The following is a 27,012-nucleotide window of genomic DNA, read 5'->3' on the forward strand; positions in this document are numbered from 1 at the left end:
GTACAGTGATAGACTTCATAAAATGAAGCGATTGTTATTTAAGATTAGAAAAGAAGATCTACCCCTGTTATTTTTAGCATATCGGATAACGTTTCAGCAAAAACAACATGCAGAATTTGGTATACATTGTTAAACTCATAAATGTTTGCACAGAAAAATGCATTTACAATGTAGTTGCAATGGTCAAATTAATAAATAAAAGCGCTGAAATCCAGACGTGATCTTTTTGGGAAAAGCTACTTAAAAGTGTACGGCAATGGCATATCACTTTATTGAATATTAATTTCATGCCCTCGAAGGGATGAATACAGGGGATTAGTTTGGGGGTAGTTGCAGGAGTTATTACTGTTTTCTTTTCTTCTCGAAACAGCTGTAATAGAAAACTATGAAAAATACTAATGCGAAAATACACACTCGAATCACTGTAGGAACGCTCACATAAACATGAGTAGGCCGGAATAGAAAATACCCGTTAAGTTCCGAACTATGACAAAAATAATAGAAGATAGCTTGGTGAACGTTACAGAGTGAAAACGTGATCTCAGGCTATTATGATCGAAAGGAAAAGTAGGAAAAAGAAAGCAAGCAAAAGAATTCTATCAAGTTTTCGCAAGAGGAGAGCACACTCAGATATTGTGTTATTCAGACACAATATTTGAATAAAATTTCAATATTAATTTATTTGGAAATCCTCAATGCAATTGTAAAATTGTTGATAAATTATCTTATACTTTATTAAAAAGAATAAAAAAGGACATAGGGAATGAAAAAATATGGGAAATGAAGAATCTGGCTTCGAGAAGGTATGGAGGTAGTTGCAGAAAATCGACCTTATCGTTGCAGTACGATGAATGAATGATGAAAACTCTTTAGAATATCTAATAAGAAGGCACGTGACAACCAACAGGGATTGTTGGAAATTTTTTTCAAGGAGAGTGGGAAATGGACGGCAGAAGCCGCAATTCGAAGGAATTGCGTGTAAGCGTTTTCTACACTTGTGTGCAATTCATGACACTCTACAGAGGTCTCTATAGGCTAACAATAAAAATCCTCAGGTCTACTTAGTTGGTCTCCTTATAATGTAGTAAACCACCGTGTTCCAGCAACGCCTAGGAGACAGCCAATTGACTGGGAACTATACCTATATAAATAAAAGAAATCATGATTGATCTTGGTCTTATTGGTTTCTTTATCCAAATTTTGCTACATATTTAAATATAATTAGAGAAAAATCATCAATGCTACTAGAATGACAAAATTTCTTCCCGACAGGAAGCGCCTCGAAATATACTTTGGAATCTAAGTAACTGACATAATTTGGATCTCTGGTCACCAAATGGGCATGGACTATTAAAATGTCAGACATATTCCGTCGAAAAATTTCATGCTATCATAAAAAATTGCCTTAAAGACATCTCTATAATGTTGCACGAAGGAAAAAATGCATTAGAGACGCACAAGCATTGAAGTGCAATAATCGTTACAGTTCGTCCACTCAAATTTAAGTAACTACAACACGAACTTGAAATTCATAACTATTATCTAACTGTAGGTATACGTTTTATCATAGTACAATGACGACAAAGTTAAAGGGAAATCTCCCTAGAATGAATTTTAGTTGTAAGCCAGGATGAAAACAACAACATTGAAAAGAATACTATTCGTTTTCAATTTCCTCAATTTGTCTTAGTCACATTCAACCTCAAAGTTAGGCCATAAAATACAAAAATTGACAAAGAAAAAAATCAACCCAATAAAAGATAGAGGAACTGTAAATAAGGGGTATTTAAAGAGGATAACATGAAAGGCTATTCTCGGGGAGCGCATTTAAACGAATTGACACGGCCACAAAGGAAGGCGGGACGATAACGAGGAAAGAGATTAGGGAATATAAAGGAGAATTTCCTGGGTCAAGGGAGAAGGCTAGCACACAAAGACGGTGCCCCGAAGGGTTTTCCTAGAAAAAGAGCATAAAGAAGAACGATATTCAAATCGTTGGAGAAGTTCCTTTCCTCTCCCATTAATTTTTCTTTTAGTCTACATTAAGCCGGACAATTACACTTAGAGGTCTCGAGTGACACAATTAAAACGCTCAAATCTTTTTACAACTTTTTTCGTAGCTTCACTAGGTATCTGTTCGCCTGTTGTGGTGGAATTTTTCCAACGATTTTAAACTAACTATCCTGTGAGCTAGACACTTCAAAGGAACATCGACAACGCATGTTTTAAATAGTTTCACCTCATTTCGATCAATATCTCTCGAATTACTAAATATTTAATTAACATGAAGATTAGTCCGTCACAAAATTAATGGTGGCGCTGCAATCGAGAAATATTAATTCAGTTATACCTAATCCTTCATCTCCACGCAACTATATCTGGAAATCCAAGGAAATATGGGTGCCAAGAAGCATTTAGGAGACTAGTGTGACTTGAAGGACCTGAATTGAGCTTAGTAGAACATCATGCATTTTATTTTCAGGGAAATAATTCTAATTCAACTTCAGAATTAACACAGTTGGAAATAAAAGAAGACTTATATCACGAAAAAAAATTTCAAGAAAGAAAAACGACGTGAGAAACGCTATTTCATCGAAATATTTTTGTTTTGTGACTGGTTTCTTACTCCACATTTAGCCTTATGTGGATACATTGAAAGGTCTCTATAGGATCAGAATTAAAATGTGTAATTATTTTTTACTGGCCCCTTTCTCCAAAATCATCTCCATTGGAAATTTATTTATCCTCGTTTCCATGTTCGGATGTCTTCTTCAACATTGGCATACGGCCACTTTACAAGGCCTTCTAAGAATTCCTTAACAACACCAGATTCACATGAGTGAGAAAAGATAAAATGTGTTGAAAATTTATGATTCTCCGTGTATTATGACAAGCCTCTACATATTTCTCACATTGAGGGTTTAATGAAAATTAATAAAACGTAAAAGTGTTTCAACTTTTTCAAAGGGTTCAACTTTTCCCATGCATAAATATTTTGCGAAAAAAGTCTGATTTTTGTAAATCATTAAATACAAATATGAGAGTCGTAATTCTTTGGTTTAATTATTTACAATTATAATGCAATTGCGTAATTATTAATGATGTATAAATTAAGGTTTCTCATTATCTAATTCTCAAGTGTGAAATCATTGAGTAATTGAGATACCATCATAAAATGTACATCATCTTACAGGCACATTAGGAGGATCGAATTTCTCGGACTTCGCTAAAATTATTTGAACAACGCACAAATTTCCGTAGCGATTCAATTAATTAACTTTCATTTGATACATTCCAATTAAAAAAGACTAAATGTAAAAATTCATTTAATACCCCCCTAAATATGTATTTACTAAATCGCATAATGAATGAATGTATTTGCATCCTGAGGTGGGGATAATCTCATTTGAAAGTAATACGATAAACTACGACTGTGAATTTCATTTGTTCCTCATAGCTGCAATAACCTTAGTAATTATAGCACAAACTTATACCGTCGTAATTTACACTGACCTGAATTTAACGCAGATAATACAAATAATTTGCTAACGAATGTTTTATTTTTTGGAATTTTCCCCTCCCTGTTACATTTCACAATAATCTCCAACTTCCCAAACAAAGTCAGGGACATGTATGGACGATAGAACGTTCATAAATTTCACCCTTCACCGCTGGGAACTATGATATAATAGAACCACTGCATGTAAAATAAAACGTCGTAATTCACGCCCAAAACAGACTCCCCTTGCGCGACACATTCCATTTTTTTTTTCAAAGAGAAAGCATATCATATGGGGACGCAAAGGTTATCGACACAGATTTACGCAGCAGAGGAAAGAATAGGAGTAAGAGAAACGGACCGGTGCTTTTCTGTTTTTTCTCATCCGGGGGAGAAGCGATGCACGAATAGCCCGCGCTGGTCCCGTGGGAACGAAGCTACGGCCGGCTGAAGATCCGGCACCACAACGCGAGAGTTATTTTGCGACCGGCCGCTCTGTTATGCCATTCACTTTTTTTTTCCCGCGACGACCCGGTTCCGTATTTATGGGGTAGTGTGCGTTCAAAGTGTCATTTTTGAGGTCATTCCCGTCCAATCCTCAACGGTGCTCGTTTATAAATTGCGAAGAATCGGCCGCGTTACCTCTTGAAATCCCACGGGTAGTACCGGAGTAATAGTGTCTAGAACGAAATAAAACTTAACTTTACAAAGTTTTTTTCATAAGTCACAGTATTCACTTGATTTATATATTATAGCTCTAATAAAGCGATGAAATATGGAGGAAATATATATGAGACTATACGTTTTTTTAATGATCCCATAATTTCGAATATAACGTTTGTCATGAATTGAGACTCATAATTACTCTTCACAATCGACTTCCAATTAGTACGATGAAAAAATTGGAGCGCCTTTGTTGATGGCATTAGCATTGCAAATTAATCTTTATAAACAAAAATAATACAAGAATTGACATAGAAGCTTAAAAGTCTATAACAAGTTTTTACTGCTGACTGGTTTTTATGGCTAATGACCAGTAGTATCATGGAACTCATTCATCGACAGCACACATAAATTTAAAAAGAAAAGCCTAAAAAAATTGGAGAATCATTTTTAAAACTAATGGTAAATTATACAATCAGAATACTTAATTATCCAAGTCACAAGACATGTGAAAAATCAACAATGCTACATGGATACCAATCTTCTCGGCAGAGATAGACATTCACCTCAGAAGTATACAATCAAAATATAAGAAATAAGATTTTGAAATAAAACCACAAAATACAAGGCTACGGCATAATAGTGGCTCACATTTATTCAGTCGTTCAATCATATTTTTACTGTGAATAAAATGGCGATATGGAAGATAAAGTCAAACCGGCCATGTAGCGCCACAGATACATGCATTTAAGACGCAAAAGCATAATAAAATACAGTAATCGCAACAATAATTCCACTATTTTTACTTAGCCACAAAAAGTTACATCTTAGAAGATCCCAGAAAAAAATTAAGGGAAACTTTCTATGAAACCAACGAAGGTTGATGGTTATGATGACATGATGATTGTGAAAAAAATGACTCCAGAAATTAAGATAGGTGTATTAAGTTGCTTCAACTTCGATTCTAATAATGCACAAAGGAATAGGAACCTCTACCTCTTCCACATGCTCTAACAAAATAAAATAGAATTAAAAAATATTGATTCATAAATAGGAGGGCTTCGTGCAAAGAAAACAAGAGTTCGAAAAGGGATTGGTGGCATGTAAGAACAGTTACATAAATTCACGAAATATATACCTATAGATGCACCATAAACATTATTACACAAACACTTCGGTTGTTACCATTAGCGATGCTTAAAATTCTACAAAAATGTGGATATACTCTTGAAAGTAACAGGCATAATAATGCATGGAGCACTATAATATTAATAACAAACTGAAAAGCCATTCATTCATAAATTTTAATGATGTAAAATTTTATCTATTCAAAATGAGTATCGCACGCAAAAGACAATGGAATGACAAAAATCATCAAGATTAAAAAGAAAGCTTCTACCACTGGGGCAAAATGTGGAAATAAAATGGAGAAGGTTCTGATTTTCTAACCCAGGTGTTACAGAATTGTGATGCACAAGAGTAAGTATACTGTAAGGGGAAGAGAAAAACCTTCCATACTGTCAATAGGACTTACCTCTGTGAATTCCTGACATGGAAGGCAAAAAACATTGGTATTATTATTATACTGTCTCTCCAAGGGAAATATTATGTGTTAGCCCTATTATCATTGGTTCCTCGGGCTACCGTTAGGGAAATTAGATTAAATTCATTCTTACACTAAAAATGCTTAAAATAACATGTGTGGGAAAATTATTGTATTTAAAACTATATGCTCGGTAATTATTTTAAAGCTTTTTATAAAATTTGTGACGGATTTCCCAAAGTCAAAAGGAATTACCAAGGACCGAAAGAACGTACGAAGTTCTTGGAAGTATAATAGATATTAATCTTTTTTTTTCATTTCATTGCATTTTCCTATGTCATTTAACAAAATAATAAAATGTATGATACATTTTAATGCTGTTTGTTGGCATTTTCCATGTAAAAAGTGATCCCAAATTGCAGGGAAATTACATATTTCCCTAATTCTCTTCAAATAAGCATTCCACTGTGATAGCAGAATATTTCTTTAAATGATCCTTGATCTCAGATTTAGGACATTTATTTGGGCATAATTAGCAACACTTACTATCTTTTCCGGAAAACTTTTCGTCAACCATTTATAAAAACATATGGTGCATTATCTTATTCATTACATATTTTACGTTGGGGATAGTTGCTTATGTTCGAAGTTCAAAGCTCTTAGTTTTTCTAATACGAGCTGTGTTCAGAAAATGACGGGAATTTGAGTTTTTTATACCTATTTATTCGTCTACATGTCGTCGCCTTCCAAACTGTCACCATTATGCACTTGAGGTTGTGGCGGCCGCACCTCCTGCCTCGCCGCCACACCGCTTGCCCGGAGGCAAGTTAAAGCGCGCTCCGTCATCGCTTCGGGGGGCAATGTAGCAGGCGTCTAAGTAGGCTGCTATCAATGAAGATTCGATGGAATGGTTTGGACGACGTTTATTGATTCGTGTACAATTCCACACTGAACTGCCGGCCGAAAAGCCGCAGTATTTATTCAATTTGCCCACTTCCAGTATGTTCTATCATACTTTTCTTGAAAATTAAAGAAACTTCTAGAAGGGAATTCTAGAAGGCCAGAAAAATTAAATAATAAAACTTTCCGGCACGGAGAATCGAACCCGGGCTGCCCGCTTGGGAGGCGACCGCGCGACTGTTGGAAGGAAGCGATGACGGAGCGCGCTTTAACTTGCCTCCGGGCAAGCGGTGTGGCGGAGAGGCAGGAGGTGCGGCCGCCACAAGGTTTTCCCAATCCTCGAACATTTCTCAAAGTCGATCTTTGAGACAGTCTTTAGCTTTGTGTGGCATTTGTTTTAATGCCATCTGTGCATGTAAAATGTCGGGTCTTAAAGTTATACTTATTTTTCGAAATGGGAAAACCATTTCAGGCAATTAAGGAGACTAGGGTATCGTTACATTTATCGTTATTTTTGGCCAAAAATATACGAACAAGCAATGCAGTGTGAGCCCAAAAATCGTCAAGGCCATAAAATCAGCTAAAACCTTAGTGTCTGCCACAGGAAATGTAAACAATGAATACAATTAAAATGTTTATCATTTTTAGCGGCATATATTTGTTAATCAGAATCCAAACTCTCCAAAATTTTAAAATTTAGTTCCCCTATATTATCTGAACACAAATCATGCATTCAATTTTCATGCCTTTTATAAGTAATTAAAATTATCAAAAACGTCTAGCACACAAAGTCGAACGTGAATTTTTAATTATTGAAAAAGGAAAACCTTTCGTATTCTCATTAAAGGGACCACTTCGGTAGTAGCTACATTAACCTCAGACACATACTTGGGCGAAAATATCGGCAAATTTTTCAATTCGTAAAGACATTGTTGCCTTGTAATTTTTGGAGAAATATTCGACCACCTTTAGGATAAAAATACAGTGCACTGTTTTCTCCAATATATTGTTTATAATTTTTGGGAAAAAATATGGTTTTAACGTTATCTAAGTTATATTCTAATAAATAAGGTTTATCAATATTTATGATGTAAATTAATCATATCATCTTAGTCAGTACTTAAAAAAGGACTAACGTGAGGACTTATTTATTTAAAGATGTAATATCCCTAGTCCTCTCGTATGAGATCTCGCTTGCATCATCTCCATTCATACGTGATCCATCCTTTCCCGTTCATCTGCTTCCGAAGACATCCATCTTATTTACCGAGGCAAAATAAAAGACCCTTGGACTTAACGTCCTTCAAGAGGACGGGCGAATAAAAAAAAAAATAAATCGCAAGCTGCTATTCTTTTTTATTTTCCTTTTCAATGTCGGTCCCGTAACCTGACGCGCCAATACCATTTCTTCCTTATCTAGGCGGGCGGTCGGAACCTCTGTGCCCATTCCATTTCTCCTGCCTATCCTTGCCGATACACAAAAACCCAGCGGGTACGTCTCCGCGCCAGCTTGTATCGTCAGATGGATGTTGCACGGAGATGGGTGCAGGGCACAAAAAATATTCGGGGCCAGAAGGAGTGAAATTTTTACTTTATGTTTTTTTTTGTCCTTTTCTCCCGCGATACCCAGTGCCTCGAAGGGTTTACACTCCTCTTTCTAACGTGAAAGGCGGTCTCATGTGTCGAAGAATGATAGAAGAGGATTGCTATTAATCATTCGATATGCATTTATCCTACACCATTGTGCCAACCACTCCATTTTTTATAGTGTGTGTCTGAAGGTTCTTTTTTCATGAGCTGTCCTGCGGGTTTTACCGGCGAGTTCAGTTCACATAAAAAGAAAAAAAAATGCAAAAGGTTTCATCAAGATATTTAAGGCGGCACTATATCCAAACACTGAAAATGCGATACAGAAAACGAGGCCAAATCGAGACTGCTCTCAATCAATATGCTTAATAATAAATGAAATCGATGAATGAAGTTTAGAATAGTTTTTATCTTCTAATGCTCGAATGATTCATTATGTAAAATGTGGAAACAAATTGTATGTCAATACTGTTACGGCAATATTATGGCTCTCACAGTTGATACGTGATCTAATTAGTGAAATACGTGATCTAATCAATGAAATAAAATTTCGAGTCGAATTTAGCATATGAAATAAGTGAGTAGATAGAAAAAAATTATATTTAACTAATGACTAACCTAGGAAACTGGGTGAATGTAAAGAACTAAAATTTAATGCTTAGTGCCATACGTGCGAGAAAGAGACAAATATTTGTAAATTGCTGATTGAAAAAGAACATCAACGTTACGATATCGATCTTTAAATGACTTAAGTGCCTAGAATGATTAAAGTAACAGGTCCTTGTGTTGCAGAAATGGCACATAACGGGGGTTACTATTTGCGACGGCGGAGATTTAATTCATAACTTTTCGTGCGGGTTCCAGCGAGACAAAGCGAAACTACTATAGAAATAGTTTCCCAGCACCCTGATTTCAATTAGTCAATTATTTTATGAGTATAAGAAAATTGTGTGACCAATAATAATTCTTTTAATTCAAAATTTATTTTCTTCTATTCTCTTTCTAAACGACGAGGAAAAATCGAACGAGCAAAAAATAACGTCATTCAAAATCAATTTGAGGAAATGGATAAAAAATCGTAGGTGGTAACGTAAATTAAACGCAAGAAAAGCCCAGAGGTGAGTACTGGAGTGATATAGAGGAATTTATTCGTCAAGAAGCTAAATTATTCAGATAAATGATAACTGCAAGATGAAAAGTTGAGCGGAATATCCTTTATAATTTTGAATCAATCAATGAATGCCACAGGGGGGGGGGAGCAGTATCCATTTAAGTTACATAATAAATGAGTTCTTGAGAAGGAAAGCCATTCTTTTGAAATACTATATCCTGCAGAGCAAAAATCAAATCTGCTGGCAAGACCAAAATACCATTCCTAAATGGGCTGAACCACAGTAACTCGAATGAAATTCGAGTATTAAGCCAATGTTGTGAACATCAGCTGATTCTTTAAGTAAAGCATGCCACTTATTAATCTCTAGAACTTGCAATGCAAAAACGACACAGCAGCGAGCAATTGGAAAGTCATTTTATAAGAATATTCGTGGTTTTTTTTACCAATCAGTATTTATGTTTTTAAAAGTTGTCGATGCTTCCAATTATAATTTTGAATCCCAACTAAACATTTAAAACTTTCATATAGTATACAATAGATTCTCGCTGTATTTTTTAAGACTTCTATGACATTACTCCCGAGAGTTAATAATATTTTTTAGCTTTAAACATTCAACAAGTTTGTTAAAAAGGTTTTTACAGGTAATTCTTTTAGATGAAATGCTTTTGAGAAATCGTGAGCAGAATTAATGGAATAGAAATATTACCACTGCAAGTGGTCTGTCAACCCCTCATGAAGGAGTCAATCCTGCACCAATAAAGTTGGGTAAGTCTATTACAGACTCAACGCGTCGAGTCGAGTCACATAACCCGACCATGGGAAAATTACGTCATTTTCCAAGAAGGGAAAATATTGCGCGTAATTCTACGGGAATGCTGGGAGATTCTGCACTACGTTCTGGTCACGTCCGTCTTGCACGTTTTGCGGCTCTGAGATGCGTTCCTAAAGGCAACGCCTGGCTGGAATACTAACATTTAAACTCACCTATAGGTACGGGCTGATTAGGGTGGTTTAAGATGTGGGGTCCGCAGACGCTTGTGACGATTCTCAAGAATAGGGTAGCCTAGGAAGACCTTACATACTGAAAATAATAATAACTGTACTAAATATGTAACTAAAATTATACTTATAATCAAAATACCAATTTATATTCATTTTTGATTTCATGAAGATACAAAAATTATTTACAGTGTGTCTTTTAAAATGTGCCCTTAAAAAGGATCAATTTTTGATAGTCAATTGCTTTTAAAATCCTGGTTAAAAGATTTTTTTAGGACCAACACTCTGAATAATTTAAGATGAAGAAAAGCTGTTGGCCTTCATCCACTGGGATTTTCTCGGGAACTTATTGTATTAAGTCTTTTACTCGGTTAGTTATATTCAAAAGTCTCCGAGATGGGCGCCGAATATGATTTCAAGGCCTCTTCCTCATCCCTAGCTTTTTTTACTACTATTCTTTTTTCGTTGCACAAATTAAGATATAACTTACGATTTCTCAGACTGCCAAGATTCGCGTAAATTTAGCAGGAAAAACCAAGTAAAATATTGAACATACTATTTAAAAAAAGTTAACTCGTAATCAGAGTAGGATGCTTATGTCTTATTCCAATCATGGCGTCGAAATTACTTTCAACCACTTTATCATCTGCGTGTTTGTCGTACATCCTCAGACGTTACATGTCTATCATGCGGACGACCCTATGGTCAAATACGCTAGAGACCCTCCCACACGCAACCTGCAACTATGAAGCTACAGCTACCAACGATAGTTCAACGTAGATAAATGCTTAAATACGTTGTCAACATAAAACAGCAAAGTATCTGCAAATTCGATGATAAAACGATGCAAGCTTAGACGACTACCACTGCAAGGAGATTTGAAATGAATTGCTTAGAAAATTGGACAGCAATTAACAACACTAAGTAAAAAACAATAAAGTATTTAGATTGTGACCTATCGCATTTTTTTCTCAAAGTTCTTATAGTCAATATATAAAATTATTTTTTACGAACAGATCAACGGTATTTATTTAAGTATAAATAATGAAACAAACTTATTATGTGTATTACAACTAAATAGAAATGAGAAATGACAAGGCCAGAGATATACTGTTTTGAAAATGCATTCGGAAACAACTAAAAATGGAATCAAGAACTGTGAAATTTCATAACAAATTTTAATAACGCCATAACAGAAAATGGACGGCAATTTCTATTTCAAAGGGTGTAATTTTTTTCACTAGCATTAGTTGTTTTCTTGCTTTAGTTTACTAATATATTAAACAGTTTGAATAATAACTACCTGCTAATAAGGTTGTTTTAATGGAGCATTTTAAAACCTGAACAAATAAAAAAATGAAATGAAATTGCCGAAAAAACAAATATTAATTAAAGGAGATTCATCAGCAAGTTATTATCATACGATTTTACAGGTTCTGCCACTATATTCAAACTTCAACCCTCAAATTTGGGAAATCAATCACAACTAGTGACATTTTTGTAATTTTATATTTGGTTGTACAAATTTCTCCTATACATTCATTGCTGCTTAAAAAAAACTTTCTTATCACAAATCATTCACCTCACCACTGCTGAATGTTATCATCACTGTTAAAAAATTAATACGATACATATTGAAGAGCATAATTATTCTCGTACTGGTGAAAATATTCCCAACCACTAATAGACGCAGCATCTTAAAATGCTAGATGAATGGAATTTTTTAATCAAAATCAAGTTAGAAGGGGCATAAAAACACAACGCCTTAAATGTTTGCTACTTTCATAGTTTATACGTACAGCGTGTGGCGTATATCAAGGCGCTCACGAGTTTATCACCAAAGCTCCCCTAAGGGAAGATGACCCAACATCATATTACACAAAGATGAGGACAAATGACTGTGTAACATTTGATTTAGATTATTACTACTGTTTCCGTCTTTTTAAACACTGGTTTATTCTGTAACACTAGTCGTGGTTACCTTGTCTACCCCTGTGGTTACGATATTGAAATGTTAGGTGAATAGAGTTAGGATACTATTTCTCTCTTATACTGCTGAGTTTAAGTAAGCTGTAGTTATACTCACACTGCAATTTAAAAATGAACTATTGCCAACAATGAAATTTCTGCAGGATGTCTTAGGTCAACCTAAGATTCTAGGACTATAGCTAAAATTTTATACTAGCTATAATATAGACAGCTTGTGCCTCAGCATACCAAAAGATAAAAAATAATGATACATACCGTAATCCTCTTCATAGACAATTGCCACTTTGGTCCAATTCAAAAATGTCATTACGTCTTGAAATGCCATATTTAATAGCTGCTGCGTAGGATGAAGATTAATAGAAAATTCCTGCAAGAAAAAGAGGTAAGTGTACTCGTATATATTTAGAATAGGATTATGCAATGGTCTACAGTTATTTCCCAGAAATATTTGGAAAGTAGAATTTCCAGAAAATATGTATTTTTAATATGAAACTCAGTGGATCTAATATTGCCATTGACAGCTGATTCTATAATTTAGCGTTTGAAACTCATAATTTTTCATATAAATAAGCATCAAGTTTCAGTTTCAAATAAAATTAGCCTCCATGTTTAATGAATTCAATGATTCAGAAGATAGGCATAGCGATCTTAAGCTAAATGGTCTTAAAAATTGTGCACAAATACGCAATCAGTTTTGGATAAAAAAAAAAGGTGATGGAAATAGGAAATACTGATTACTTACAGAATAAAAAATAATTATGTTAAATAACAATTATATTCGCACAGCAACACCTTACAGTAAATTTATAACAAAGTATGTTTCCGTGATTAAAATGTGTCCCTAAAAATAAGGTTAAAAATACGATATTTGGTGCTACAGACGAGAAAAACAAAAATTGTGATAGAAGTGCTGGATCAGGGTCTTTATATTGCCAGGTGAAACTTGGTTTAATATAGTTAAAATTTTATATTAATGGAATCAAAAGCCTTTTGTTCCAAATAAAATACATTAGCGGCCGATTTGACTCAATAGATTATGAATAGGCGCAAGTAAAGAAGGATTCTCACAAATATATTGAAACATGATAGAGTGAGAAAGGGGTGGGAAGAGAGGTCTAGTGGTGTGTCGTGAATGAGCCAATCACCTTACTCATCCCTCATTTACTTTCAATTATATCTGCAAAAAAGCTCATGCTTTTAATTAATGTTAATGACACACAATCTTCGTGATCATTATACCCGTGAAATCAATTCTTTTTCCTTCATTTGACGTCAAATACATAGATTTGAGAATTCATCGGAAAAAGTTCCTTTACACCATTTATACCTAGCTTCATATTCCACAAAGACTTTTCTTTAAAAAAATTTCTCTTTTCTGCATAATAAGCTACATTTTATTCATAACACGTTTTGGTGATAGGCATAGTTTCTTAGTTATACGTAAGTAACTGTTTGAAAACGTGTTATTCTCCATCGAAAAAAGTTTTCGATCGTAAATAGCTAAACAAATATTGTCGTTAAGTATTTATCACAAAACCCTCATTCTGCATTTTTTAACTTAAAATATGGTTCTCTATGCATTTCAGTGGTTATTTTAAGAATAAAAATCTCACCGCCAAAAAAGTTGGAAACCACTCCCTGTGTGGAAGCCTCAAGTCCTATTTCACTAATTTTGTGTATACATTTTCTAACTATGAAATATATTTCATATGAATCGGTTTCGTTTCAAAGCATTTGGAGTTTACAGCTATTGCTCAGCTTCGACGATGAGGGTGGCAAGAGTTTTTGCCTGAGGTTACCCACCTTGTAATCCGTGTCCAGATCCAGCCGTGCTTCTATGTGCGGTATGTCCAGCGCATCACAGATGGAGTGAATGTGAGCGCCGAGCAGAGGATCTGAGGGTCCAAAAACCGCCTGCACACCCAAACGGACTTGCTGGCAGGCTGTAAGCAGATAAAAGGCATAGAGAAGTTATGAAGCAAGAAAATCAGTCCTCACATCTTGTAGAGCATGCTTTAGTTTAAAAAACAGAGTATCTAGAAGAGAATTTAGAAAACAGAGTATATAAAAGAGGGGAATTGAGAAATGAATCACTTACTCCCTCAAAAATAACGAAATGGGGCAGGATAGGTGAGGCTAAAGCTCACCCCACACTCTCATGGCAAAGGGATAAGGTAAACTTTCTGGACATTCAAGAGATTATGATTCCTTGAGGGTTATGTTGATTTTGTAAAAATTAGTCGCAGCTTACAGTTAGTAGATGATAAAGGGTTCATTCCAGTTTTACCTACAAATATAAAAAGAGTGTAATTCACAACTTGCTGCAAAAACTGTCATTTTCTTGATGAAAAATTTCTCCATGGAAGGAAGGAAATCCTGCAATATAGCTCGAAAGCTTTTTGTCTTCAAATTAACTCATGAATAAGCAAATAGAATCAAGATGGAAACCATCCAATACTTAGAGTAACATGAATAAAGATGATGCACAAGAGGAAATATGTGTCTATGGTTCTATATGCTCTAAATAAATCTTCTATTGAAACCATTTGAAAAAGGAGGCTTCTCAGTGTAAGCTTTAATTTCATCTGTTTTTGTCCCGAAACAGGAAAAAGTCACATCAGGGAAGCAGTCCCAATTTTTCCTCCGCCGCTTTCTGACTCAATTGTGGTGGAAATCAGTCTCAGCAAAAACTAATTTACTGAGAGCTCTCATATTTTCTTGTTTCTCTCATAAATTTCATTTCTTTACAGTTGCTACCATGACTAACAAAAAATTGAATGAGAACATTCACCAAAATACTTAAATACCGAAAACACGCGCTTCTCTTGCAGTCGCATCACAATAAGTATTCTTTTTAATACCGAGAAGCATTTAGTGTACCGTCATTTCTTCTTAAATTCAGAAAGGATTGATTAAATTCACTATGTGAATTTAAATGCATTTATTTATCGGGTAAATTACTTGGAATAAGAGAAGGATAGATTTTGGTAAAAATAAAAAAAATACTCGCTATGCTAGACATCTAAGCTTAATCCAGAATAATATGTCACATCCTTGCCAACAATATTTATGGTGTGTGTGTGGATTGTCCTTTGTGTGGATTGATGACGACATTAGGACAAGGTACTCACATTATTCCCTTCTACAAAACAATTTAAGGAATCATGCTTTACTGTAAAGTAAAGTATACAACGTTAAAATATTTAGTTGCCGGAATAACTCATGGCTTAAAGCTTGGGTATGGGCGTGTGTGAATGTCCTTCATTGTTATGTTAAATCCCCATTGTAAAGGCCGTAAATGTGCTGTTTATGGGGTAATAGAAATAAATAAATAAAATTTCAATCCATCGCATTACAAGCATTTTTGAGGCAGTTACTCCGTGAATATCAATCCTTAATCAAAGAAAAAAGAATCACGTTGCGAATATCTTGTCAATATTTCTCCATGTTTCCGGTGCAACCGCGTGGGTTTGTTGGTGATACAACAGTTTCGCTGGCACTGCTGCCAGCGTCTTCGGGTCGAAGATGAGGCAGCAGTGCCAGTGAAACTGTTGTCGTCACCAAGAAACCCACGCGGTTGCACCGGAAACATGGAGAAATTGGAACCTGAACACTGCAGAAACCTACGAAGTCATCTTGTCAATATACTGCGATGTTTGGGGTCGAGCTGCTTTTTACAGAACGACTTGCAACAATTTTGAATATATGAATATGAGTGCGTTTAAGATCACAAGGGCAGGAAAATAAATTCGGGAATACTCTCTAAAAGAGCGGTTCTCAACCTTTTCTTCCTCCCCTACCCCTTCTTGTGCATGCAAATAATATTTCAGCCCCAAAATGTAGCGTGAAAATATTATTTGATAATTTAACTGGTGACAGGTGACACTTTTAGTTATAAAAAATTTTATAAATAGAAAATCTGTTTTAATTACACCATATAATATGCATAAAATTTCCCTGGTTAAGAGAAACATTGCTCTTGGTGTCCGCCATTACCGAATATTTTCGGGGTACCCCCGAATGGTCCGGCGCGTACCCCTACTGGGTACGCACCAAGAGGGGATCCAGAATTTCTGGGGGGGTTACCATGTTCTGATAGGTCTTTTCTTACTTGGGATTAAAAACTAAAAGCAAAAATATATATATACGAAATGCACTTTTAATTTTATCATAAATGTTACTGGTATTTAAATATTAATAACTTTTATATTAAAACATAAAATATATTAATATTTATATAGAAAATCTCCTCAATTTTTAAGCGTCTGGGGGGGGGGGCACGTGCCCCGTCCCCCCTCTAAATCCGCCTATGGTTCGTTTACTAGTCGAGTGGTGATGGTTATATAGGAAATGATGAGTGGAGAAAAAATTGTTTACTTGCAGGTTACAGATAAGTTACGGGGGCGTTCGTCAACGGAGAGACATTTAAGAATGACCCGACGAAGAGACAACAAGTTTGAGGATTGAATCTCAGTTTACGGAGCGACTTGATGGAAACGGAGTGAGAGGAAGAACTAAGATGTTGAGACGGAACCCTTTTAAGGCGACGAGGGAAGAAGTTTGAATGGAAAGTTTCTTGTCGTGTTTTGTTCTTCTCTCGAGACTGAGGCAACGGATCTGCAGTAGTATGCGGAGGACGAGGAGGAGTTGCTGACGGGTGAAAAAAAAAAAGTGAAGGGGTGAATGGTCACAGTTGTCGACAGGTAGCGAGAGGATATCTGAGATTTAGGGGTCGTGGGACGAAATCTATAGGCCGTTGTCGCCCCTACGTTCCTCCTTTATCTCGAGGCATTTATCAGAGATTCCGAGTGTGGTCATGGAGATAAGTTGGGATTTACGCCCGTCTCAACGTGTGCTAATCCTGTTCGCTTCGTCACCTCATCATTCTGATGTCCCATATCAGAGGTATTAGATGGTCCATTTCTCTCCCGATAGTCTCCCCATGGATATTCCGTTTGCGAGCTCACGATTAGCAATTAATTCTGGTAGCTCAGATTAATGTCTCGAGAGAAGCAGTGTCGCTTTGTGCAATCTATCATATAATAATTGCCTTAGATAGTATGAAATGCATTGGTAGGTCAAGCCTACCATAAAATTGCTCCGAAACCATTTCGCAAGGAAATGGGTGAAGCAAGATTGGGCAATTCAGAATGTTCGTTTGTTAAAAAATAATATTTATTCTCCTTTGAGCGCACGAATAGCTTTGAATGAAGGAATTTAAGCAACGGACTTTACAATAGCAATAGCTTATTGTTACCTTCTTTGAAATTATAAATGTTATTCTGAAGAGTGTCAGCTTTGATCACAAATATTTATGTCATAAAAATTCCATTTCATCGTCTCACTCTCTCGTTCTTATTTTGATAAATATAATAGGTAGTGCGTGATTCAAACCTGAAGGAAATTGATTGGCCTATAAGTCAACTGAGACTATTTTTGGAGACGCCAACTTTTTCCAGAGAGATGTGGGAGACTCATGAATTTCTAAACCCCTTTTTATTAATTGACATGTGTTAAGATTGACACATATGTAATGCTAATCCTAATGATATTGGTAGAAAATTCTTCCCTTTACCATACTCAGATCAAAGAAGGAAAGAGATTATCTTTTTAATTAATGGTGGACTGGTTAAATTAATGAAAAAAAATTAAAATCATACTTTTATCACGCAGCAGGTTAGTTTCAGTTGAATTTTAATTTCCTTGAATTATTTTACAAAGATCGACGCAATATTTCACGTTTGAAACATTATCGTATCTACGCTGATATGCCATATGTATAATCTCAAGAATACTACTGTAACCTATCGGTAGCTCCGTCCATTTCAATGAAAACAAGTACAACGATCAATGGGATAGAAATGCTTATCTCATAAATGTTCCTTCAGGAAACGTGATAGAAAAGCAAGTACACACCACTTTTCACTTCAAGGAAGAGGAATAAAAAGTTACACTTGTCACTCAGAAATTCCTCGGATTCCCATAGATTTCGAAGAAAGACACGGTCGGATCGGGACATGAGGAAACCCCTAAGCCTATTCTGAATGAAGACAAGCACGTGAAGACAGCAAGCTTTTCGCGCATTCTATTAGTAGCATGAGTGTTCCGAAGACGTCCGGGCCCTTGGGGAAAATGTCTTGGTTGTGAGACACGCTGATACCTATCCCTTTACGTCTTATCCGACGTCTTACGTCTCTGAAAGTCGTGGAGTGAAATAGTTTATCCACTCGACGCATACAAATTTAAACAAATAGAAAATGAAGCCTTTAAATCACAGGACCGAACGGAACTTTTAAAATGCCAAATGAGGATGACTAGCGCGTTAAATCCATTCGACGTCATAAGATAATATTAATGAAGACAGTGAATCAAAGGTTCGATTAACTTTAAATATTAGAATTGGCTTTACTACAGATAACCTGGAAATTTTAGGTCTTAATGTAAATGTGAGTCGCCTACAAAACGCTATGCGGTTTAAGAGAATTATTGTATGAGCTATATAGGCTATGGAACATCCAGAACTGATGAAAGAAGCATAATAAACTGATGCTCGACAAATTTAAACAACGTAAACTGAGCTGATATAATTTTGTGAGTAGGCATATTACGATGAGGCAAATAATATCCGTAACGTCAGACAAATTTATTCTTATTTTACTGGAAAGCAAATCATTTAATTTTTTGCATTTGAAGCACTGTCACTCGGTAATCCAATTTTATGAATACTATTTTTTATACCAGATCGTAAAAGCTTTATTTTTTAAGCATTCAAGTATGAAAAGTATTGCTATTGAATAATGCCTTTATGACACTTAATGGGACATTATTTTGTGATATCTAGTATACTGCACGTTAGCAAATTTAACTAGGTTGATATGAAACCTCTAAGAAAAGAATATTCAATCAATGGTCTATTTAGGGTCATTTGTCTACTTGTCGAATAGATATGACAGACTGGAATTCATGTGAATGGATGCGATAGACTGGATACTTTGCATCTTTGTAGTAGGAACGTGTATAAAAACACGCTTATTTCTCGGAGGAATTAGGAGAAGTTGGGGTTATTCAAAATACATACATTTTAAGGTACGCTTTAATAATAAAAGGATGTCACATGTGTATATTAAAGATATGAATAAAGAGAAACATTATCGAAAGAGAAATATTTGACGAGCTATATATAATTTTAAAGCCTTCAAACTTCATTAACCATTCACTATTTAATGACAGTGAGATACCTTCACTGCAAAAACACTCAACAACCTCCCAATGGATCAAATCCGCTCATCTAGGAGCCCAACAACACGAATCCGCTCAGCTGACAGTATTGGGAGTATAAACGCTCACCTCCAATTCTCCTAGCTTCGGATGTGAGCGTTTGTGCTCCAGCTTCTGCTGCTGCTACCTATATTTTCACCGGCTTATATAACCGTGGATGGTCCAGCTACCGGTGAGTATTTATACCACCTCTTCAGCGGCGATGATTTTACGCAAAGTGCGTACGCGGGACAATTTTGACAAAACAAGTGTGTAAGGGACCAGTGTAACGTGTAACCTTCCCAGTGTTATTGAAGAAGAATGAGAAAGACAGGCTTCTAGTGATCGCGTGCAAAAGCACTCTAAAATTAGGAAGATTAGACCTAACCGACATTAGAAGCCGCCAGCTGAGCGCATGTGTATCGATGGGCTCCTAGATGAGAGAATTTGATCCGGTGGGCGATTGTTAAGTGCTTGTGCAGAGGAGGTATCGAGTGTCCACAAACAAATATTACTGTATTTACTTTTTGTACTGTGAAGAAAACAAGGTATGCGTACGACGCGACGCTTACTTCGAGTCTCAAACCCAAAACGGCCTTATATTTCCCCAGCAAATAAAACATGATTTTAATCTCCACAATGGCCTCAATTTTTGACGGTGTTCGCGTGAGAAAAGATCCAAACAGGCCTTAATCATTGGAGATGGTGAAAGGAATGCACTGAATAATTAAAGAGCGCAACCCATGAATAGGTTATTAGGGGCGTGAGAAATGACAAATTTTATTCAATATAGCATCATGATTTTATCCAGACTCTCCGAAGTCCATGATGATAGAATTTTCCCAAGGAATTAGATGCTAAAAAATTTTTAATGGGGCTAAAATTTATATCTTCCTCACTGTAGAAGTACTGATACCTGTGCATAATCTCTTTCCCCTCTCACAAAAATAAGTCATAATGCTAGAAAAGTTGATTTTTTAATACTATTATATTTACATTTTCTAGGGTTTTAAAGCAAAAACTTGACAAAAGAGTCATTTTTTACGAAATTAAACAACAAGAAAAGTTAAAAGTTACTAAAAATCCTACGAAAAACAATATAGTGATACAATATTAAAAAGGGGCGCAGGATTGTTGCATAATAAATACTCTTTGATTTATTTCCGGAAGAAACTCTTCATTTATGAGAAAGATACACAAACAACTATCTCAATCACTGTCGTAATGATAAAACATCTTCGTGCAAAACGCAATAAACCAAGATAATTTATTTGGAAATGGCATTTCAATTAAAGTGAAATCGACATTCCTTCCAATTTAAAGCTTAGCGGAAAGACACTAGTTGCTTGAAAGACAGCTAAGAGCTTCAATTTATTTCAGTCGTCATGTAGAAATAACCGGGATTAAAAAATTGAAATGTATTTGCTTCTACAGGCACAAGGTGCATAAACTAGATTTTTTCATTATTAGGTTAATGAATGCACAAAAATATACAATGGTTATGTATGTGCCCTATACCTTACCCAAGTTTTTTGTGGTATCATTTAAAGGAATAAATATTAACTAAATTGGATGTTGATAATGTCAATATATTAAATCTAAGATTCCATCAGAAATTATATGAATACTATTGTGACTTACCAGAGCAGAAATAATTTTTTTAAATGCCACGATACCAACAAAGCTTATTATTAAAAAAAAAAACTAACAAAAGGTTGGCATTGAGGAATCATTTGGGTGTGACTGAACATACTCTGATTTTTAATGAAAACACAATAATTGAAGATATTTTATTTTCTATCGTGGCATTAAGGACTATTTAAAAACAAATTAAAAATAACTGGCAAGATTCCATACATTTTTTTTTTCTCTCGACCAGCTTTACTTCTATATTTATCTGAATATGGACAAAATATATTGAAATAGGACGAATGATTTTCATCTTATTAATACGTCACAAATTCACGTGAATATGCTAAAAAACACTTTTTACGGACGATTACCCTGAGAAGATGGTGGCACCTATCATGGATGACGTCCAAATATCTTTGTAAAAAAACCAAAATGGTTTGGCTCCAATATTGCCCCGGGCTAGCTACGAACCAAACTTGAGTGATGCCGCCTCTCACTATGAGGGAATAAAACTTTTGAAAATAAAAAAGGAAGGCCAGAATATAATTAACCCTTTCACCTCTCATGCGTCCTTTTTCGGGAATTTCTCACGGACCCCCTTTCGATGGGATTGGAATCCCTAGTTCCTTCCCAACCGACTCCACTCCCTCTCAGAACTTCTCAATGGTGCATATTGAAGGGATCGCGCATTACTCTCAACTATCCATTCCCCCTTCTCCGTCCGATTCCAGAAACTAAAAGTGGAAAGTACTAATAAATGAGTGGATTGGAAAGAGAATAGGAGTAGGAGGAATTTTATATGGCAATTTGGTGGCGTTCTCAACGACGTAAGGCAAAAGCAGATCTTTAGGGGAAGCAACGGGTAGAAACTGCGGCGGTAGTATCACAGTTAAAAGAGTCCCCGCAACACCATACAGTACAGTTACCATGAAAACGGCAGGTTAAAAAAGCTCAGTTACTAAGAAGTTGCTACCCTATGTTTGTAGACAAATGATGTTTAACCCTTCCGTGACTGTGCTGGGTAACTCATTTACCCCAAATTATTTTAACGTTGAATAATTTGAAAAAATAACTTATGAATTATAAATAGGGTACCTGAGGTACCCCACACAGTTGTTCGAGTGCGTTTTCTAGGCACAGTCACGGGAGGGTTAATATTGGCTCCCATACACCTTTTTAAGTATTGAAAAAAACCGCAAATTCCTGATTATTATGTCTTGATAATGTCAAGAAGAAAGAAGCTAAGATAAATTGGAACCGTTAATGTATATCATATTGCTGTTGAAATGAATCTTAGATATTAATATGGCACTATTAACAGATATTCTTGAATATCCGCCAATTATAATCAGTAGATTCAGTTGTTTCTTCGTATTCCAATGGATTCACTCTCGAAACACAGACGCTATGAAATCATTGCATTTAAAACTTAAATTTTTCTCTATGTAGAAGTATTGATGTGTATGTACTAGATACTCTTCATCAATATTCGTCGAAAAGATATCATAATGCAAAAAAATTACAAATAAAAATACTTTCTCAATATTAGTTTTTGCAACGGGTAGAAACTACGGTGGGTATATTAGAAGTATCAAATGCAAACAGATACCCTCGAGAGGACAGATATCAACAGCGTTGCGTAGTACATGAATTCGGGACTATTCGAATATATTCTCTGAAAAAAGGGTGTAGAAGGTGGAAGCGTAGCAACTCAAAGTAAATGTAAGCAGAGGGATGACCGAGTATAGAAAATTACTATGTTGTTTGATCGCTTGATGACTTTTTAATCGCTTGAAATATTTTCAGTGATATGATTTCAAAATTTTATGCTGAATTATGTCGAAGATATTTTGAAATATTTGCAAATAGCAGAAACCTTATAATTCAGTAAGGGTTTTTGTGTGAGCAGAAGTGGGCGTGGATTTTCGTCTTACGTCATGAATTAAATTATTTTCTCTGAATGAATTGAGGTGATAGGAAGGCGAAAATTGACGGCACGTCGGATCCAGAAACACCCGATTAAAATCGCAAACTTCATTTCTCGAAACGGAATAAATTCGATTCGATAACATCCTGAAGGTAGTGATGGAATCAAGGGGTGCTACCAAAAGCTTGTTTGAGTATCAGAAAAATACCCGAAATCTATTTTCCAGAAGACCGAGGAACGGTTTGACAAGGTGGCATTTTGATTCGTAGCTGAATCCTGAAACTTTACACAGGTTGACAATCTATTTGGTTTTTAAGTTTTTGTATCTGATAATTTTTATGTGAATTAGTCTATGCTTCCATTAGGCTGTAAAAACTAGAATTAAAAAAAAAAAATAAAATTTTCCTGATTCCTCTTCAACAGCTCATAATTAAGAAGCTAAAAAAGAAGAAAAGGTAAGAGCTAACTACAATTTAAAATAAAAATACTGCGGGAAAGCTTTCATTCTATTTCCTGCACAAAAAAATTGAGAAAACCATAACGTGATGCTTAGCCCATCGACCAATGATATAAAGAATAATATCTAGTTATTTTTAGAGGGTGGTTGGTATTTTTAACTTGTAATTAATTATCATTTCTTTAGGTTCCGTAATATTTCTTCGTGCTAATAGTCACAATCGAAATTAAGCTCATCCAACGATCGTATTTATCATAGGGGATAAAATAGTATGTCAATAACCTTGCCATTGGTTTTATTATCGGATTGAAGTAATAATAATTGATTGCCAATTTTAAAGTAACAAAATGCCTCCGAAAAAATAATATTATTGTAATTTTTGTCCATAATATACCTACATCCACCCGACTTGTAACGCTTACTGTATCCAGCTTTACTTAGCCTAATCGTCGTTGCACTGGCATAATGGGACGAAATGAGAGTGATTCTTGAGGATGCTCTCGAAAATACGATCTCCCCGTCTCGATTCCCAGAAGGTTCCCGAAAATACACGAATTAGAAAACCCCTAATGGGAGCGACTGGACCGTTCTATTTATTCACGCTACTCCCACTTGAGGGAGGTTAATGGGGGAGCAGAGGAGCAGAGATGGATCCGAAATCCCTTCACTGAAGACCCCGCTCTCCTGAGGGAATTCTTCCAATTCAACTCTTCCGTCCGACTTCCTGCCTCCCACGCAACGTCCCTCTTACCCCAGAAAGTCCAACTTTGGCTGCTCATTCAATCGTCCGGACGTCTCTTTCGGACCTTTCCGTCGTCTTCAAATTACGCCCAGGTCACGCCTGGACCACTACCGTTGAGCGCCACGACATCTCAATCTCTATCGTGTTCTATACCGCAATACCAACCTCATATCGCCAGGATACGACCGTGTCATGAAATAAAAACACTTTTCCTCATTAAAGTAAAGCAAAGAAAGTTTCCTCATTAAAGTAAATAGTGCAAGGGTAGAGATTGCTAGGATTACGCAGACTAGGCCACTGGCACCACTAATCGTGAAGTTACAAAAAAGTTTTCCAAACATACAATAAGAATCATTGACAATACTTGCCATGGTATTTGTCGTATTGGTTAAAAATAATATTTGTACAATTCTAGTCTTTGTAGATGGATTTAATTTGTAAGAAAACACTGACAAACGTGTTTTTTCAGAAATATTTCGGGGATTTTAATCGTGAATAAACCAAAAAGTAATAATTAAAAAAAATCAGATCCCACTTTTTTGTTTTAAAAATGGTACTTTTTATTTTATTTTGGTCCTGATTTTGTTGATACTGATTTCCAGGGTAACTTTGAGAAAAAATTTCCATCCTTGAGAGAAGTAGAAACTACCACCAGGGTGGAAGCGTCTATCGGTACTATGGCACTATTTATTGACACATTATCGAACTATGCATTAAATATCAAGTCAATTGTTATAGTTTCAATAAAATAAATAGTAAATCTGGAGTTAAAAACCTTAAATAACTTGAGTAACATCGGTTTAAAACCTCTGTAAATTTGGCCCATGGGAAATAATTCGCTACCCTACCCTGAATGTGAAATACCCACACTCAAGCTGGTTAGTCATGGGTGACCTCCATTCCTTACTATCATAAACTATCGCGTTGACACACAGCGAGCGAGAATGAAATGTATCCTAGTTTACCGCTATTGCCCATTTATAATCGCAGTAAGCCATTATCGTCACTGTCTCATGCGAACATATTCTGTTCTATTTGAATTATGCTAAAGTCAATCCTAAAGCTGCCGGTCTATCCAATGACCTCTTGGTCTCGCCGTTGATACCTTAAAACCACCCCAGTATCATTATTATCCGATAAATTAGAGGACAAATTGATTATGTGAAAAATGTAATGGAGGGAATAATCCGAGGAAAACCCACACGAGGATGGCTAAGAAATAAGTACATGAGGCAGAAAAATAGGGAAAAAGAGAAGAAAAAGATCAGAAAAATTACGGAACTAGCAAGGGAAAAAGGGAAATGGATTGCTGCAGCATATCATTATTAAGATAGCAGTATTAACGAATATCGTCTTCTGTCTATATTCCATTAAACCCTCGGGTAGCTGTGTCAAAACTTCAAAAAGGTTATGCGGTGTACTCGTATATGCATTATTTAACGTTCTTGTACATATGCATTTTTTTTACATAATATGCAATTTTGTTTTTTGGTTTTCTTCCACTTAGCCTTACTAATTATGTTACTAAAAAATTCCACAATAACTGAACTATACTTAATTTTTAAGCTGCACAAATAACAGCATCAAGATAATTTATAACTGTATACTTTTTTATCTCATCTAATTGAAGGATAAACAGCTTTATCTGAAACTAAACAGTTAATTTTTGATTTTTCATTCCAAGTGTAACTTTCCTTACAGAAAAAGCAGAGAGTAGATATCCGTATGATTAAATTAGGCAACAAAGAGCAATTTAGGATTTACTTTTCGCGAATTACAACATAAAATTTTATTATATATAAATATATATCTTATTCGATTGAAGAGTAAACGGCTTTACCTCAATCTGCTTAGATTTTTCTCTCCATTCCTTGAGAAAAATATTATCCTTAAATAATTTTGCCCTGTTAAATGTTTCCCAACAGGAAAAGCATTTCTCAATCTCTCTTCAGGATATATATCCGTATGATTAAGTTTAGGTCTCAAAGAGCAATATAGGAATTACTTCTCCCGAATGCGAGTCCATTCCACCTTTTGAACACCATTTCACAACTTGAAGTACGACTTTTCTCCGCTTCAAGGCGGACACCACTCCACTGAATTATCCGGAGAGCATTTCATTCGCACGCATGCACCGCAAAGATGACCCGAATTCGTCGCGAACACATCGCAGTGGAGCTCGGGGGTCCGGTTCCGGAACGTTCGGCGCCCGCAACATCTCCGAATCCTTAAAAGCCTTCTCCGCGTGTCGTTCTCCACCAGGGCGGGCAGGCGATTAACCGACGCCCGGGCGAACTCTTTAAATGCTCGAGGAAGGAACGGGACGGGCTCAACAAATTGTCCCTTTCATTTTGCGGCCCTTGGGAACTTTCCAAAGAGTGGAAAGGAGGTGGCCACCGCACGACCTTCATCCTCTCTCCCCACCCCTTCTACCCCATCGTTGCTGACCATAAAAAGGGGTGACGAACACGGTATAGGAAGTAGGGATCCCCAAAATGCCGATAAAGTATCCGGATTATTGTGACTCCCGCTTATGCTTTCAGAGGAATCTGAGCTTCCAAATCACAGTATTTATATATTTCAATATAGCAGATATTTCACAATAGTAATCCCCTTAGCAGGATCATGAATAGGGTTATATCCATTGCATTGGATCTAAATTATTTCCAGACGGAGTATAAGTTTTGAAGGCAGCAACGCATG

The 27,012-nt window shown here is 35.8% G+C and overlaps 1 protein-coding gene across 7 annotated transcripts in view; it reads right to left on the bottom strand.

Moving 5' to 3' along the window:
• LOC124160608 (glutamate receptor ionotropic, kainate 2-like) overlaps window positions 1–27,012 on the bottom strand; it is a 491,042-nt gene that overhangs the window by 203,924 nt on the left and 260,106 nt on the right. For 4 of the 7 annotated variants that reach the window (XM_046536499.1, XM_046536498.1, XM_046536494.1 and 1 more), the window contains exons 3-5: window positions 14,098–14,237; window positions 12,550–12,661; window positions 5,697–5,708 (exon numbers count right to left, since the gene is read on the bottom strand). In XM_046536499.1, the coding sequence (XP_046392455.1) occupies window positions 5,697–5,708; window positions 12,550–12,661; window positions 14,098–14,237 (264 nt within the window). The remainder of the gene's footprint in view (window positions 1–5,696; window positions 5,709–12,549; window positions 12,662–14,097; window positions 14,238–27,012) is intronic. The other 3 variants (XM_046536495.1, XM_046536501.1, XM_046536497.1) reach the window with 1 other exon arrangement.

Source organism: Ischnura elegans, chromosome 6, assembly GCF_921293095.1.
Source record: "Ischnura elegans chromosome 6, ioIscEleg1.1, whole genome shotgun sequence".
NCBI lineage: Eukaryota > Metazoa > Arthropoda > Insecta > Odonata > Coenagrionidae > Ischnura > Ischnura elegans.